The sequence below is a fragment of the Olea europaea genome, chromosome 5 (genome assembly GCF_002742605.1).
Source record: "Olea europaea var. sylvestris chromosome 5, O_europaea_v1, whole genome shotgun sequence".
NCBI classification, from domain to species: domain Eukaryota; kingdom Viridiplantae; phylum Streptophyta; class Magnoliopsida; order Lamiales; family Oleaceae; genus Olea; species Olea europaea.
Genome location: NC_036241.1, coordinates 4073829 through 4092211, shown reverse-complemented (window position 1 = coordinate 4092211; position 18383 = coordinate 4073829). Strand labels below are relative to the sequence as shown.

The 18383-nt window shown below is 30.1% G+C and overlaps 1 protein-coding gene across 1 annotated transcript; it reads left to right on the top strand.

Annotated features, from left to right (window-relative positions):
• The first annotated feature begins 13482 nt into the window (after positions 1-13482).
• On the top strand, positions 13483-17851 carry LOC111394442 (GDSL esterase/lipase EXL3-like). Its single transcript, XM_023020267.1, has 5 exons — positions 13483-13827; positions 15382-15512; positions 15683-15913; positions 16698-16953; positions 17306-17851. The coding sequence occupies exons 1-5, from the start codon at positions 13548-13550 to the stop codon at positions 17494-17496; spliced, it is 1089 nt and encodes a 362-aa protein (XP_022876035.1). The 5' UTR covers positions 13483-13547; the 3' UTR covers positions 17497-17851.
• The last annotated feature ends 532 nt before the right edge of the window (positions 17852-18383 follow it).

Here is an 18383-nt window from a genome sequence, read left to right as displayed (position 1 = left end):
TTGGTCTTCTTCCATGCATATTCTAGATTAAAATCTAGATTTTAATTAAAATTAATTGTTGACTTCAATTAAATCTTGATTAAAATCTAGATTTTAATTAAAATTAATTGTTGACTTTAATTAAATATAGATTTTAATCCCTACCAAATATGGCTATTTTACATATAAATAAATAATAATAGAAGCATGAGTAAGTGATTAAAATATACTTAGCAATTCATTATTTAACTCTTGTTTGGAGTACATTAAAAGTTGATAAAAATTTCAAGTCAAAGTCAAGAATTAATTTAGACCACCCATTTTATCTACTTTTATCAAAATTTATTAAAAATCTGATTTTAATTTTCACCAAACACGAGCTTAAGTTAGTTGCAAGTTCATATTCCTGCCCAATTAATTTTAAAATGGACGTCTATAAATCTGATTGCATAAAATAAAGGTTCCTAGTCTTTTTCTCAAATAAATGCATTTGGGGTGGTCATTTCTTTTATTAAACTATAAGTTTTTGCATGAAACCGTAATAGTGGAAAGATATACCAAAAAACCATTTTGGAAAGATTTTTTTTCTTGAATTCATCACACCTGTAAAATAATGAATTTCATGAATCCCAAATCAAAAACATTTTCTTCGGAGTGAGCCCGATGAAACTAAATCTTGTGATTGCACAAAAAGCAAGCTAATATTGCAAGTCATGCGAGAAGCAAGTTATCATGGTGTTTTTAAGTAACCGAAATTCGTATTGAATTAAAACAACCCCAAATTTTAATAAATAAAACTTGAACTCTAGATGGACAACTACCACAATATAAAATGTGATTTTAGTAGGGTTTGAAATAGTACTTTGGCAGCTCAAAAAGTGGCATACATTTCAATTATAAATCGTGTAATGACTCTAATTTTATTGTACTTTGATGTACATAAGAAGTTAATTATTTCTTGTAAGGTATACATAATGTACTTCAACATCTTACATTTATGGGATATTACGCGTCCGGACCAACCTTTGCAAATAGATCATTTAAGTCTTTAACCTTTCATTTGTAGCACCCGAATACACAACCTTTTACTTTTATTGCAAATTGTATTCAGTAGACTGTTTCTTTCCACTCCACCCGTGTAATGACCCTTAGATAGCTCAAATGAAAGTCTTGGAGCCCTATTTACTCTTTTACTATGAATTGCAAAGCATGCTTCTGATTTTCTATGCATTTATCTCGCAAAAGAAGATCCAAAGCCCTTTCGATCTTTAGCATTTCGTTTCACACAGTACAAAATGAATTTATATGAATCAAGGATCGAAAACCCTCAATAAAAATATTGTTTTGATTCGCTCGAGGAGTGCATGAATTGGCTGACAGTACTTCGTGCATACAATGGGCCAGGCTGAGTATGTGTAAGATACATCAATCTCCCGACGAGTCTCGGATATCTTTCCATGTTCGTTGGAGCTTGGTTCGAATATATGTCTAGTTTCAGATTTTCTTCCCTAAGAATTGTAGCTGGACTACTCACTGTTATACAAAGTTTCACTTAACAGGTTTAAGGCATATTTTGGTTGAAATCTTTGACCTTAACAGTTTATTTCCAAGGGAATATTTAAATAGACCAAAATCCTTCATTTCAAATTTCAGGTAAAGTGCTTCAGCAATATAAAGTTGTATTCTTGTTTTAAACAAAAACTACAATATAATATTCTTTTGAAATATTAAATAAAACTGTAAAATTGTATTTCTTCATAAAATCCCGCTTAAAACCAGTCTTGTTTAAGAATTGAAAATACATAAAGAATCAAATATAGGATGGTGAATGACATAATTTGAAGAAACCATGAGATGCTAATTATTTTCTTCTGGGATTCGATGGAACTTCCATCTCTAATTATTTTTGTCTTCCAAAAAAAGTAAGCTACACAAGATTTATTATAATTTTAAAATTTTTTGTGTTATGTTGATAACGAATTACAAATTGGAGAGAAAAAAGACGGAAATCGAGAAACTTAATAGATATATATTTTATTGAGAATCAAGACTCTATATTTGTAAGAATTAGGATTGTAGGGATACAATAGTAATAATACTTATGTAGGAATATATTAGTCATTCAATATTTAATTTACAACACTAGTGAAATAAACATCTATAGCCAAAAACTGGTTATTTAAAAAAGGTAATAATAGAATTTAGAATTATGAAATAAAATAGAGCAGCTTTTTTAATTTACATTTATGGCCTATTTTTTGAACATGACCGACTGATTTCAATCCGATTTTTCTATCATCTGAGGTCCACTCGAGATTGAGCAGCCTAACCCATTTGACGCTATCCAATTTCCATAGAAGATCCTAATCCATAATACTGGATGCAATTATTTGCTTGAAATCTAATTAAGATAGACCGCTTGACCATTTCTAGCTCAAAAACATTCAATTAAATTATCAACTCTATGATTTTGTGGCACACAATTATTGTCAAATGACCTTAAGCCACGTAGACGTGCCCACATTGACTTGAAAATATGGAAGACGAAACTAAATGAATTTGTCACCAAGGGATTTGAACAATTGTTATGCTATGATTGGCTTATTTTCATATGTGCAAATTAAGATGGGTTAGAATTTTCTCTTATTTCAAGAAATATTTGCTGTTAGATTCCCTGTCGGGGAGAATCTAGTTGACAATTTACAAGGGTGTTTTCGTCTAGTAGTTTACCGAACAAGTCCTTTAACACAATCTTAAGACTGCAGTTTTGTCATAATTAATCAACTATTTCGAGTTCATTATATGCCAAAAAAAGTCTTTGTTAAGTTGACCTTGTTTTGATGTAGTCCACAAGTGGCAAAGGAGGTAGCCCACCAGACTCTATGAAGTGCCCCTATTTTTGGACAACTTCATTCTTTTCAACTAACCCCCTCCACTTGGTCTTCTTCCATGCATATTCTAGGGCCGGGTGAGGTGAGACAGGATGCATATTCTAGGGTCGGGTGAGGTGAGACAGGATGCATAGGAGTGGAAAAGATCATATATTTTTTCATGGTTAAAAAATATTCCTCAATATATTTATTTGATGAGCTAAAGTTAAAATTGGTGTAATGTAATTTAGAAACAAATTATTTACGTTCCTATTGATAGATAAGAAATCCAGATTTTAATAAATCAAAATTAACAATTAATTTTAATCGTATATTATATGGAATCTACATTTTTTAATCACATATTTCATCAACTTTTATCAAAATTTACTAATTTTTCCCTCACCAAACAGGGCATAGTACTAGACAAGATTATTATTTTTTTAATAAATTGATAAGACTCTCCTCTAATTGGATTGTCTACATAGTATTAAACAAGATGAAATTTTCAAAAATTGAAAAGACTAACTAGATTGTCCATGTTACTAAACAAGATTAAGCACATGTATGGAGAAGATTAAGATTAGATTTTTAGTAGATTTTAATAAAAGTTAATGAACGTGCGATTGAAATGCTGTGGATTTTATGAAATATGTGATTAAAATTAATTGTTGACTTTAATTTAAACCTAGATTAAAATCTAGATTTTAATCCCTACCAAATAGGGCTAATTTTTTTCATGGTGTTGTTTTGACATTGTTTCTATGTTTAAAACGGAATACAATACTACAAAAGAGAATATAAAATCTTAATATATATTTATATTGTATTGAAAAGTCCAATGTATAGACTACGCCCTCGTTTGGTTTAAATTAAAATCAAATTAAAATTTTAAATCAAAGTCAAAAATCAATTTTAACTACATATTTCATGGGATCCGCAACTTTTCAACCACATATTTATCAGTTTTTATCAAAATCTACAAAAAAATCTGATTTTCAGAGTTTACATGTTTGTGGTGCTATTTAATTTGCATTATATTTAGTTGGGTAAAAAACATGGTTGGTCGAACTTTAAACCTTGCAAGACAAAGGTCTCGTTGATTAAATTATTCATAACTTCAATTTAATTTATTCTTTTTGTGAGTTTTTTTATTATTTTAAATATACTAAATGATTTAAGTGTTTGCTATCCCCTAATCTTAATCACCAAATTTTATAATAATTGATTATGTGTACTCGATCTAATTCTTCTAACGTATTCAATTTATTTCTCTCGAATTCAAGTTGATTCTATTTAACTAAGTCAATTCCCTATCTCTATGTGAATTCGAATACACCTTAATTAAATTCCTTAAATATTTCAAAATCCAGGTTAACGATCGCACCGACTAGAAAACGTATCTCTATGCTTTTATACTAATTACCAACGTTTACTACATGGTCTAGACAAACGAATTTTCTCTTGATGTAATTATCTCTTGCAATTGAATGAGTTAGTTGCCAATTATTTCCCCTAAGAATTTGAGAATAAAAAGGAAATAATTTCCTTCTTTAGTTGGACTCATTTTCTCATGTAACTTTAGTACTTACATTCTAATATTTGCAATTAACCCTCTTCATTTAAAAATTATTAATAATTGACCTGAGAAAGTTTTGGAAGTTTGCAATTTAATCCCAAATTTTCCACATGTCGAAATTAATTCTTGAAAGTTATGAATTTTTACCCAATGCTCCATTAATACTTTAATTGATCACTTGCAATTCGGTTAATCTTCAATTGCTTCAAATCAATTTCAATTAAGCTTCAAGTAGTCTTTTCGTATCAATTGTATCCATGTTCAATTTTTCTTACAATTAGTATAATTTACACAAATTAAGTAGATAATCAATCAATTTAAATATAAATAAATAATAATAGAAGCATGAGTAAGTGATTAAAGTATACTTAGCAATTCATTATTTAACTCTTGTTTGGAGTACATTAAAATTGAATAAAAATTTCCAGTCAACGTCAAGAATTAATTTAGACCACACATTTTATCTACTTTTATCAAAGTTTATTAAAAATCTGATTTTAATCTTCACCAAACACGAGCTTAAGTTAGTTGCAACTTCATATTCCTACCCAATTAATTTTAAAATAGACATCTATAAATTTGATTGGAGAAAATAAAGGTTCCTAGTCTTTTTCTCAAATAAATGCATTCTTTTATTAAACTATAAGTTTTTGCATGAAACTGTAATAGTGGAAAGATATACCAAGAAACCATTTTGGAAACATATTTTTTTTATTCTTAAATTCATCACACCTGTAAAATAATGAATTTCACGAATCCCAAATCAAAAACATTTTCTTCGGAGTGAGCCCGATGAAACTAAATCTTGTGGTTGCACAAAAAGCAAGCTAATATTGCAAGTCACGCAAGAAGCAAACTATCATGGTGTTTTTAAGTAACCGAAATTCCGGATTGAATTAAAATAACCTTTAATTTTAATAAATAAAACTTGAACTCTAGATGGACAACTAACATAATATAAAATGTGATTTTAGTAGGGTTTAAAATAGTACTTTGGCAGCTCAAAAAGTGGCATATATTTCAATTATAAATCTTGTAATGACTCTAATTTTTTTTTTCCAAGGTGTTCGGGCTTGCGTCCAACTAGATCATTGTCCTTGAACCTCCGCCCCCTCAGCAGCTCATGGAGGTAAATCGCAGGATGTGCCCTTGTTGGCTCCCAGGTTCCCACAACTCATTTGGACTCCTTCCGCAAAGAGAGCTCTTCTCACTGGGCGTTTGTTCACACCAATGGCTTCCTCTCCATATGGCTCCCAGTGTTAACTCCAGGAATCGAACTCTCCACCCTTGCTTCCAGCGTCCCAGCGAAGTGATTGTTCCACCAACTCGGATGTGCCCTGGGGGGCTGTAATGACTCTAATTTTATTGTACTTTGATGTACATAAGAAGTTAATTATTTCTAGTAAGGTATACATAATGTACTTCAACATCTTACATTTAAGAAAAATTATACATCCTAACAAACCTTTGCGAATAGATCATTTAAGTTTTTAACCTTTCATTTGTAGCGCTGGAATACACAACCTTTTACTTTTATTGCAATTTGTATTCAGTAGACTGTTTCTTTCCACTCCACCCGTGTAATCATGACCCTTAGATAGCTCAGATGTAAGTCTTGGAACCCTATTTACTCTTTTACTATGAATTGCAAAACATGCTTCTGATTTTCTGTACATTTATCTAGCAAAAGAAGATCCAAAGCCCTTTTGATCACGGTACAAAATGAATTTATATGAATCAAGGATTGAAAACCCTCTATAAAAATATTGTTTTGAGTTTGGCTTTTCAAATGAAGAAGACATTTCAATGTGGCCATTGAAAATTTGGTGTTACGTCTTTTGGAACTAAATTCTTTTCTAGGTCCAAAATAACTAGTTAAGTTCGAGTCCAAGTCCAAGTCCGAGACGGAAGAAAAAAAAGCTCGACACGGACACAATTGGATACAATAGGAGTTTGTTGGGCACACCATGTTCACATATAATATCGCATATTGCTCTATTTGAACTACATGTTATGTTGCATGGATGTTGATATATGCAAGTTGACTACAACTGGGTAAAATGTTTATTTATACAACTGGGTACAATGTTTATTGCTTTAGTACAGCCAAAAGGCAAAACATGCATAAGAAATTCATGAAATAATCAAAATAATCCTATTCAAGTATATATTTAAATTAATATTTCCCTTATTACACGGAGGTTGGAGTTTCTTTAGAAAAAAAAAAAAAGATCGACAAAATGTTGGAGTCTCTTTCAAAGTGTCAAAATGAGTGGGTTTGTTCAAATCGATTGCTTTACAATGATTCAGGTGCATTGCAAGTTTGAATCGGCCTATTTTCTAAATTCAATTATGACTAGCCCTAGGCCGTCCTGGGGCGGGGGTGCAAGGCGGGGCGGGGCCTTGCCTCGTTTGCCGTTCCATTTATTTTTTCTCTTCACGGGGCGGAGAGTTACGCCCTGCCCTGACAACCCGTCGGGGTGGGTTTTTTCTGCCCTATTCGAATTGGGGCCTTGTAGGGGCGGGACGGGAATTTTCGCCATCCCTAGTCTCCAAAATCTAAGGACTAGATCAACTCATGAAACCGCCAATATTGTGGGCCAGCCCAAACCATTTTCTCACAATTTTTTAAATTTAATTCAACTTAAATTTTCTTAATAATTGAAAAAAGAATATTGGATGAGATATATGAGTTGTGTTACAAATGTAAAGATGTTATAAGTTAGAGAGAAATGAGAACAAAATTGAAAGAAGCAATAGAATTGTGTATGTTTTATTGAGAAACAAACAGGTAAGAATTATAATTTTAGCAGTACAAAAGTCATAATATATGGATACAATTGTCATTAAATATTTTATTTATAAAACTTTTCAATGGACAACTAGTTACACAGTATCTGTCTTGTTAGAAATCTTATTTGATAAAAATCCCAATGAGACAAAAGTATCAAAGGAAAGAAGAAAAAGTACAATTATTTGGGAATATTAAAAACAAATGTTACCTTATTATAATCCTGCCATAAAATGAGATAAAATCTTATCAAAAGAAACGAGTACAGATACTCTCCTCGACATTGATAAATAACTAGAAATTTTTGAGTTGACACATTCTTATCTCGCATACCAATTTCTTGAATATAGACGCCAACAATACATTTGTGAATAAGTTGACCACATTATTACTATAGTAAATTTGTTGAACATCAATGTTACTAGTCTCTTGAAATTCATGTATATAGAAGAATTTTGGAAAAAATATATATATATATTTTTGTCTCGTTTGATATAGCCTCCCTTGAGTTTGCAATACAATCTGGATTGTTTATATACAATATTATTAGACTGTATTTTCTTAAAACTCATTTGTATGATGCTTGAATATGATAAGCCATATTTCTTAACCATACATATTCTTGACTTGCTTCATGAATTGCAATAATTTAAAAATAATTTAAGAATATATCTATCAAGGTTTGCTTCACAGAGCTTTATGATTTAGTGTTCTTCTATGTTCTAAGTGTAAACATATATTCTATTTGTTATTTAACCTTATTTGAATAAGAGAGATAACTTGTATCTAGGTGTGAATACAATCTGGTTTGATTGATTTGTGACAAATCTCAAATCAAACCACTTAAAACAAATTGAAAATTTTTCATACCAAATCAAACCACTTTAATTTCTAAAATCAAATCAATCGAAATCACTTTTTCGGTTTGATTCGATTTCAAACCACGGTTTAACAAGGAAAAAAAGAACATATCTCAAATAAGTTAAATCATAAATATTAGTTTAAAATTTCATATTAAAACATAAATAGAGTGAAAAAATTATCACGATCATATTATTTTCTACACAATGATGGGGATAAATAGCCGCAAAACAAAATTTAGATCCTTAAATATAGGACCGATTATCTCTAATCTAGAAAACTATATCTCTAATATGGGAAAATATTTAAAATAGTCTATTTAGGGTAGTACACCAACTTGGAGATGAGCCTAGAATCGTGTCAATTATCAACGTTCCCCCTCAAATTGGTGCATAGATGTTGCTCATTCCCAACTTTTTGAGACAGTCATGAAATGATCGACATGACTCAACTCTGGTGAGTTGTTCATCAAGTTGGTTTTAAGACAAAATATGAGGCATTTCAATAGTCTTTGCTTCTTTTTTTTCCTTGAGGAAATGCTTGTCAACTTCAACATGTTTAGTTTGATCATATCGATTTAGGTTGTGGGCTATATCACACGTTGCCTTGCTATCACAATATAGCTTCATTGGAGTGGCGTGTTTGATACACAGATCTTTCAATAAGTTTCTGACCACAATAGTTCACATACTTCCTTAACCATTCCCCTAAACTCAGATTCGACACTTGGATAGAGTAGCTACCACCTGTTTCTTACTTCACCAAGCGACTAAACTTCCACCTAAATAAGTAAAATATCCTGACGTGGATTGTCTATCTTTAGTGCTACATCCCAATCTACATTTGAATAGCTTTTGACATTTAGGTTAACTCCTTTTGTAAACATAATCCCTTTTCCTGGAGATGACTTCAAGTAACGTTAATACATGTCACCGTATGTATATGTTCTTCGCTCGAGGAGTGCATGCATTGGCTGACAGTAATTAGCGCATACACTGGGCTAGGCTGAGTATGTGTAAGATACATCAATCTCCCAACGAGTCTCTGATATCTTTCTGTGTTTGCTGGAGCTTGGTTCGAATATATGCCTAGTTTCAGATTTTCTTCCCTAAGAATGGTAGTTGAACTACACACTGTCATACAAAGTTTCACTTAACAGGTTTAAGGCATATTTTGGTTGAAATAGAAAAATACCTTCCTTTGACCTTAAAACTTTATTTCCAAGGGAATATTTGGATAAACCAAAATCCTTCATTTCAAATTTCGGGTAAGGTGCTTCAGAAATATAAAGCATTATTTTTTTTCAAACAAATACTGCAATATAATATTCTTTTGAAATATTAAATAAAATTGTAAAATTGTATTTCTTCATAAATCCCGCTTAAAACCAATCTTTTTTAAGAATTGAAAATATATAAAGAATCAAATATAGGATGATGGATGACGTAATTTAAAGAAGATGCTAATTATTTTCTTTTGGGATTCGATGGAACTTCCATCTCTAATTACTTTCGTCTCCCAAGAAAAGTAAGCTACACAAGATTTATTATAATTTAATAAATTTTAGTGTTACGCTGATAAAGAATTACAAATTGGAGAGAAAAAAGACGGAAATAGAGAAAGTTAATAGATATATATTTTATTGAGAATCAAGACTATATTTGTATGTAAGAATTAGGATTGTAGGGATACAATAGTAATAATAATTAGTATTGTAGGACTATAATAGTCATTCAATATTTAATTTACGACACTAGTGAAATAAATATCTATAGCCAAAAACTGGTTATTTAAAAAATGTTATAATAGAATTTAGAATTATTAAATAAAAGAGAGCAGCTCTTTTAATTTACATTTATGGCCTATTTTTTGAACATGACCTGACTGATTTCAATCCTATTTTTATGTCATTTGAGGTCCTCTCGATATTGAGCGGCCTAACCCATTTGATACTATCCAATTTCCATAGAAGATCCTAAGCCATAATACGGGATTCAATTATTTGCTTGAAATCTAATTAAGATAGGCCGTTTGACCATTTCTAACTTAAAAACATTCAATTAAATTATCAACTCTATGATTTTCACACACACAATTATCCGTCAAATGGCCTCAGGCCACGTAGACGTGCCCACATTGACTTGAAAAACATGAAAGACGAAACTAAATGAATTTGTCACCAAGGGATTTGGACAATTGTTATGCTATGATTGGCTTATTTTCTTACATGCAAATTAAGTTGGGTTAGAATTTTCTCTTATTTCAAGAAATAATTGCTGTTAGATCCCTTATAGGGGAGAATCTAGTGGACAATTTAAAAAGGTTATTTTCGTCTAGTAGTTTACCGAACAAGTCCTTTAACACAATCTTAAGCCTGCACTTTTGTCATAATTAATCATTATTTTGAGTTCATTTTATGCCAGAAAAAGTCTTTGTCAAGTTGACCTTGTTTTGATGTAGTCCACAAGTGGCAAAGGAGGTAGCCCACCAAACTCTATGAAGTGCCAATATTTTTGGACAACTTCATTCTTTTCAACTAAACCCCTCCACTTTTTCTTCTTCCATGCATATTCTAGGGTCGGGTGAGGTGAGGCAGGATGCATAGGAGTGGAGAAGATCATGTATTTTTTCATGGTTAAAAAATATTCCTCAATATATTTATTTGATTAGCTAAAGTTAAAATTGGTGTAATGTAATTTAGAAACAAATTAATTATGAAATACGCAAATTTTCATTGTTAAATATGATAGGGGCAACATTTCAAATCAATTAATTAAAGATGAAATAAACAATATAATAGTTCAGACTACGTTCCTATTGATAGATAATAAATCTAAATTTAAATAAATCGAAATTAACAATTAATTTTAATCATATATTATATGGAATCTACATTTTTAATTATATATTTCATCAATTTTTATCAAAATTTACTAAATTTCCCCCCCACCAAATAGGGCATAGTACTAAACAAGATTAATTTTTTTCAGTAAATTGATAAGACTCTCCTCTAATTGAATTGTCTACATAGTATACTAAACAAGATTAAATTTTCAAAAATTGAAAAGACTAACTAGATTGTCCATGTTACTAAACAAGATTAAGCCCATGTATGGAGGAGATCAAGATTAAATTTTTAGTAGATTTTAATAAAAGTTGAAGAATGTGTGATTGGAAAGTTGTGGATTTCATGAAATATGTAATTAAAATTAATTGTTGACTTTAATTAAATCTAGATTTAAATCACTACCAAATAGGGGTAATTTTTTTTCATGATTTTTGACATTGTTTCTATGTTTAATACAGAGTACAATACTACAAAAGAGAAAACAAAATCTTATTATATATTTATATTGTATTGTCAAGTCCAATGTATATACTACGCCCTTGTTTGGTTTGGATTAAAATCAAATTAAAATTTCAAATCAAAGTCAATAAGCAGTTTTAAATACATATTTCGTGGGATTCGCAACTTTTCAACCATATATATTATCAGATTTTATTAAAATCTACTTAAAAAAATCTGATTTTCAGAGTTACATGTTTGTGGTGCTATTTAATTTGCATTATATTTAGTTGGGTGAAAAACATGGTTGGTCGAACTTTAAACCTTGCAAGACAAAGGTCCCTAAACTTTACCATATACAAAAATGCATGATCTATTAGTCCCTCTATATGTATCCATCATTCCAACTAAAAAATAATGAATTTACTGAGAAAAGTACATATGGTCCAACTCAGTATCAATACAAGTAGCCAACACCGTCTAACATGTCTAGTATTTAGATGTTGACTATTTGGATGATACTAATTGAAATGTAAATAATTTTGTTAAGTGATTGTTGTCGATTTTATATCTAATAAATGTACAATTGTAACAAGTAACATAGTGGATAAATGAATCTAGACGATCGCTTTCATGAGAACTACTATTTAACTGTTGATAAATTATTCATAACTTTAATTTTATTGAAAACAAATAGAAGTGCTTATTTTCTTTTTGTGCATTTTTTATTATTTAAAATATACTAAAACAATTAAATACAATTTTTAATAATGATTTAAGTGTTAGCTATCCCCTAATCTTAATCACCAAATTTTATAATAATTGATTATGTGTACTCGGTCGAATTCTTCTAACCTATTCAATTTATTTCTTTCAAATTCAAGTTGATTCTATTTAACTAAGTCAATTCCCTATGTCTATGTGAAATTAAATTCCTTAAATATTTCAAAATCCAGGCTAACGATCGCACCAACTAAAAAATGTATCTCTACGCTTTTATACTAATTACCAACGTTTACTACATGATCTGAACAAACGAACTTTCTTTTGATGTACTCTCACAATTGAATGAATTAGTAGCCAATTATTTCCCATAAGAGTTTGAGAATAAAAAGGAAATAATTTCCTTCTTTAGTTGAACTCATTTTCTCATGTAACTTTAGTACTTACCTTATAATATTTGCAATTAACCCTCTTCATTTAAAAATTACTAATAATTGACCCGAGACAAGTTTTGAAAGTTTGCAATTTAATCCCCAAATTTTTTACATGTCGAATTCAATTCTTCAAGTTTATGATTTTTTATCGACTGCTCTATTAATACTTTAATTGATCACTTGCAATCCGGTTAATCTTCAATTGCTTCAAATCGAATTCAATTAAGGTTCAAATAGTCTTTTTCGTATCAATTGTATCCATGTTCTATTTTTTCTTACAATTAATATAATTTACACAAATTAAGTAGATAATCAATCAATTTACATATAAATAAATAATAACAGAAGCATAAGTGATTAATATACTTAGCAATTCATTATTTAACTCTTGTTTGGAGTACAGTAAAAGTTGTTAAAAATTTCAAGTCAAAGTCAAGAATTAATTTAGACCACGCATTTTATCTACTTTTATCAAAATTTATTAAAATTCTGATTTTAATCTTCACCAAACACGAGCTTAAGTTAGTTGCGAAAACACCTAGATAGACTAATAAGTTATATCTTATCAAGTTGGAAACTAAAAATGTACCTTTTTCGCACAAGGTAAAGTTACCAACCTCCTTTTCTACCCCTTTTTAGTTCTTCCCTCTCCAAAAATACGGACTTAGCAAGTAACAAGAGGAAGGGAACATTTTACACATCAATGGTGGCAAAATGAAATGCTGGTAATCAAAATTTGTATAAATAATCCATCAATTGAAACTTTATCTCATGCACTATGTGATACTTGTGAAGTGTTAAAAGTTGTCACTGTATTAAATTGCACCTCCCTTACAAATCAATAAAATAATACTATATCCTCTCTCTCTCTCTCTCTCTAGACACACACACACACACGCACACGCACACGCACACGCACACGCACACACAATTACTATATATACACATCTACCTCAAACATCTATAGGAGTCTTCAACTTTTCGTTTTCACTTCAACTTATGTTCGAAAAGTAGGCGAATTGAAATGAATCGTTTATCTTTTCATTTTTTGGTTACTTATAATACAAAAGTATTTTTCTATGTTTTTGTTCTGTTGTGGGCTGCCTGTGAGGGAAAGATAAAGCTACCAGAAAATATTAAAGTGCCTGCAATATTTGCATTTGGAGATTCCATAGTTGATCAAGGCAACAATAATGGAATCAAGACATTGATTAAGAGCAATTTTAAGCCTTACGGAAAGGATTTTGAAGGTGGAGTTTCTACAGGAAGGTTTGGCAATGGAAAGACACCACCAGACTTGATTGGTACATATTCTCATCCCACCTCTCTCTGTGTTTGTTTGTATATACTTCACACATACATGTATGTAAATATATAAAAGTAAGAACATTTTTTGTTGAACCCATTAGTCTTAGTTCTTGTTTGGGATACTTTTGCAGAAGAGTTTTTTAAGAAGTTACTAAGTGTACTTTCTCTAAAATTTCTTTATATCTCACAAAGTTCTAAACAATTCAAAAGTAATTTTTTTTTGTTTTAAAAATAGTTTGTGACCTTCAAAAATTATGTCAAGTAGGCCCTAAAAGTTCAAGATTATCAAGTTTACATGTAAATCATTTAAGCATTATCTCCAACACGTCCTCTCATGTGTAGAAGTTTTTTTTTTTTTTTAATTTTTCATCTGAGATAACACACGCTCAACTTTTTAAAAATGGATGACAACGAGTTTTGAATCCAAATAAGTACTTTAATATCATAAAAAAAGTATTGTTTATAATAGTTTTTGCTTAATTCAATAATATCGATGTAGAAAAATATTTCTAATAAATTCTAATAAATGTTACTTTCAAAAAATTCTAGTTCAGTTTTTTCTTTTGTCGTATAATTGACATTTACCACAAGTTTCACTAAACATAAAATTAATTTAAATGTACTTTAACGTAAACTTTTATTTTCAAATATATTTAGATATACTACTGTTTTCTTAATTATAAGTAAATAAAGTTATTTATTGACAATAAAGTTGAGGTTATTTTTAGACTACTTATTTCCGTTATAGCAAAGAAACATAATTACATAAAAATTTACTTGTTTACTTATAATTTATCTAACACGATAAGTATATATTTTAAGCTTAAGATAGTTTATATTATTATTATTATTATTATTATTATTTTATTTTATTTTATTTTTAGTTTTTTTATTAAGAATTTTAAAAGTATAAAATATATTGTATAGCACAATTATGACATGTTCAAGTTGTTAGAAATAACTTACACATAAGTGAATAAGAATTACAAGATAAAATATTTACCTAGCTATTGATCACCGTGTCTAACACAAGTAACATCTCTATCCAAAATTATTAGGCAATATACAAAAAAATGCAAATTATGTACAAATATAGGATATAAAATTCAACTTTTAAAAATCAACCTTCACTTTTGAACGAGGAGATTAATTTGGAAATTTAACATTATTAATTGTGAGGGAAAAGTGAATTGACATGCATGCCATGTGATTGTAATTCCACATTATTATTTGCCTATTTTGTGGAGGCAATAATTATGAGTATATAGAAGGGGTCTAAGTTGGGCTAAGATATCTAGCATTATATCCCAATTTGAAGTTTTTAATAATAATAAAAAAATTGGGCTTAAAGCTGGATGGAAATAATTGTACCCTAATTAGCTGGAAAAATGGTCCTTCAATGCTAACCTAAAATAATAAATTCTTTTATTCCTACAGTGCACAATAAGTTGCATGTTATAACTAGTGGTGTCAGATGGTACGCATATTGTCCACATAGCAACTTTCATTTTACCTAAACCAAACTCATTTGAATGTGTTTCTAATTTCAGCCGAAGAACTAGGGATTACAGAGCTCATATCCGCTTATCTTGACCCGAATTTGAAACTCGAGGATCTTAAAAAGGGTGTAAGTTTTGCTTCCGGAGGTAGTGGATATGTTCCCGAGACTGCTAAATTAGCGGTACGTAGATTAAATGCAACTTTAATTCTATTCTATCTTGACATAACACTTACAATATTTTTCGTACATGGTCTAGACATTTCGTTTGGTTCATCGTACTGAACATAGCATTTATAAATTCTTTAGTAGTGTTCTAAAATTATTTCCCTTTATCTTGTGTTAAACAACAGTCAGTTATATCATTATCAGATCAATTAGAATTATTCAAAGAGTACATTGGGAAGCTCAAAGGGGCCGTTGGAGAAGAAGAAACAAACAACATTTTAATCAATAGTATCCACCTTGTGGTAGCAGGCAGTGATGATCTTGCCAATACGTACTTCACATTGGGTGCTAGCAAGTTGTACGACATAAATTCCTATACTGATCTTATGGTTTCTTCAGCTTCAAATTTCATTCAGGTACATATCTGATACATTTGATTGGACAAGGGAAATCTTTTCAAGTCACGTCTAATTTAACGTACTATTGATTAAGGATATGTGACGTAAGTTTGGTTGTTTCGGCCAAACTTTAAAAGCTTGTGGCCGATAAGGGCTGCTTTAACTTTTTATTTTTTTAAATATATGTCGGACTTACCCATACTCGCACAATGAAAGGCCCTTTAGATATCATTCAACTTGAGCTGCCTATATGTGGGTTTGTGCTAGGTTGCTAACTTGCTACTGCCCACTTGACATGCTTATTCGTGATTCAAGATATGGTTGTAAATATGAAAGTCACAATACAATAACTTTGATTTAGCCCCTGTTTCTTGTAGATTAAAATGAATTTTTTTTCCCAACGAAATGTGAAGTTAAAAAGTTATGGGTCCCATGAAATGTGTTATTAAAATTAATTGTTGACTTTAATTTAATTTTAATTCAAATCAAATGGAGGCTTAACATTTTGCACTACGGATTCGTCGGTAGCAAAAGTCCCGTCCTGGAAAGGAAAGCTCTCTCAATAACTGTAAGGAACTAAATATCCATCCGTGATATTTAGCTCCTTGCAGTTATTGGACTTTTGTTAAGTTAAAGCTAAAACAAGATATAGAATAGAATCTCGCCTTACAGCCTTGCTTCCCATTGTAATTGCCATCGTTTTGCCAGTTCTCTCGCTGCGTAGCATTTTATGTCCCAACAAATTTTAAACATTATTTTTGTAATTTCTTGAAATTACTAATGAAATTAAACGATTGTGTAGGAAATATACAAGCTCGGAGCAAGAAGAATTGCTGTTTTTAGTATCCCACCAATAGGATGTTTGCCAGCTCAAAGAACCCTAGCCGGTGGTGGTGTTAGAATGTGCGTCGAAAATTATAATCAGGCAGCACAGTTGGTTAATTTCAAGTTGTCATCTGAATTTGATTCTCTTGCTGAAAAGTTACCTCAATCCAAAGTGGTTTTCATTGACATTTATAATCCTTTACTTGATCTCATTCAAAGGCCTCAAAATTATGGTAAGAATATTTAGTTCCCATTTTGTTTGATTTGATTTCTGGTGAAAATGTATATCTATAATATAAGTAGAAGAGAATTCATATAATTAATAGTTAGTTAAAACGCACTTTTCAAAAGATTTATAGTAGTAATCTCTAGATGAATGATCTCCACATCAAAAAGCTTAAAATTTTTAGTGCATTTTTTTTTCCAAATATCTCTTATTTCGATCGTTGAAATTGACAGAAAGAAAAAGTTTATAACTAGTCAAAACCCTCTTTCTTACAAAAATAATAATACTAATAATAATATTAGTTCCCATTTTTTATAATTATATGTCCAAAGTCTTGACTTATTTTTGAATGATCTCAGGGTTTGAAGTAGTAGATAGAGGATGTTGTGGCACGGGAAATATTGAAGTGGTAATATTGTGCAACAAATATAGTGGGACATGTCCAGATGACACAAAATATTTATTTTGGGATAGTTACCATCCCACAGAGAAAGGCTATAGAGTTCTTGTTGACGAAATCCTTGAGAACTATGTTAACAGATTCATCTGAGCCAATTAATCGTCTCTGATTTCATCAAATAATTTCTCATTCGAAATCAAACATTTAAGATTGTTCCCTAGTAGTCATTCACTATTCCCGAATGTTTCTTTTTCTATTATTTTTAACATAATGTATACTTGATCAGTTCAAGTTGAGATTTGCTGGTCGAAATTGACTGTCCAACAATGATTCATTGACACATCATTAATGAATTATTGGATTCGCAAGTTGGACAGCCAATTTTTTATGGTAGATCTCAACTCATTTGTAGTGTGCTAAAAGAGAGAGATGATTGTGTAAAGATTTAAGCATTGAAAGTAATCTTTCAAATTTATATATTTGTTTGTTGAGAGATTCGAGATTAGTTCTAATGCCTAATTTGCTAAAGTGAGCTGTATATTAATGGATAAAAAAAAAATTCATAAATAGATATTAAATCTTTTTCGTGTAAATATTTTTCTCCCTAATGGAATATTATGTAGCTATAATTTCAACAATTAACAGTTGGGAAAATTTTCATATAATCCAATATTTTAAAAATCGACCCGAGTATCAATCCCCAAAAAAGATAAGGGTCGAGTGTTAAAGAGTTGAACTGAGGCCGAATCGGATGCCAAAACTAAGTAAATTAATACACATACAAAGAATAAAATATTATAACAAAAATATATATATTTTTTGAATTTTAGTACTATTAATTCAAAATAAATATAAATTCATGTTTGTCAACTAGATTTATTATCTTATAATTTATTTTAAAACTTCAAATACTAATAATTAATATGTCCAAAATAATTTGCTTTGATTAATGGAAATTGTAATTTGGGAGCCATTAGAATGCACTAAATAATTAATGGGGAAATTAGGCCCAATACGGCCCATAAGTTTGAAAATTA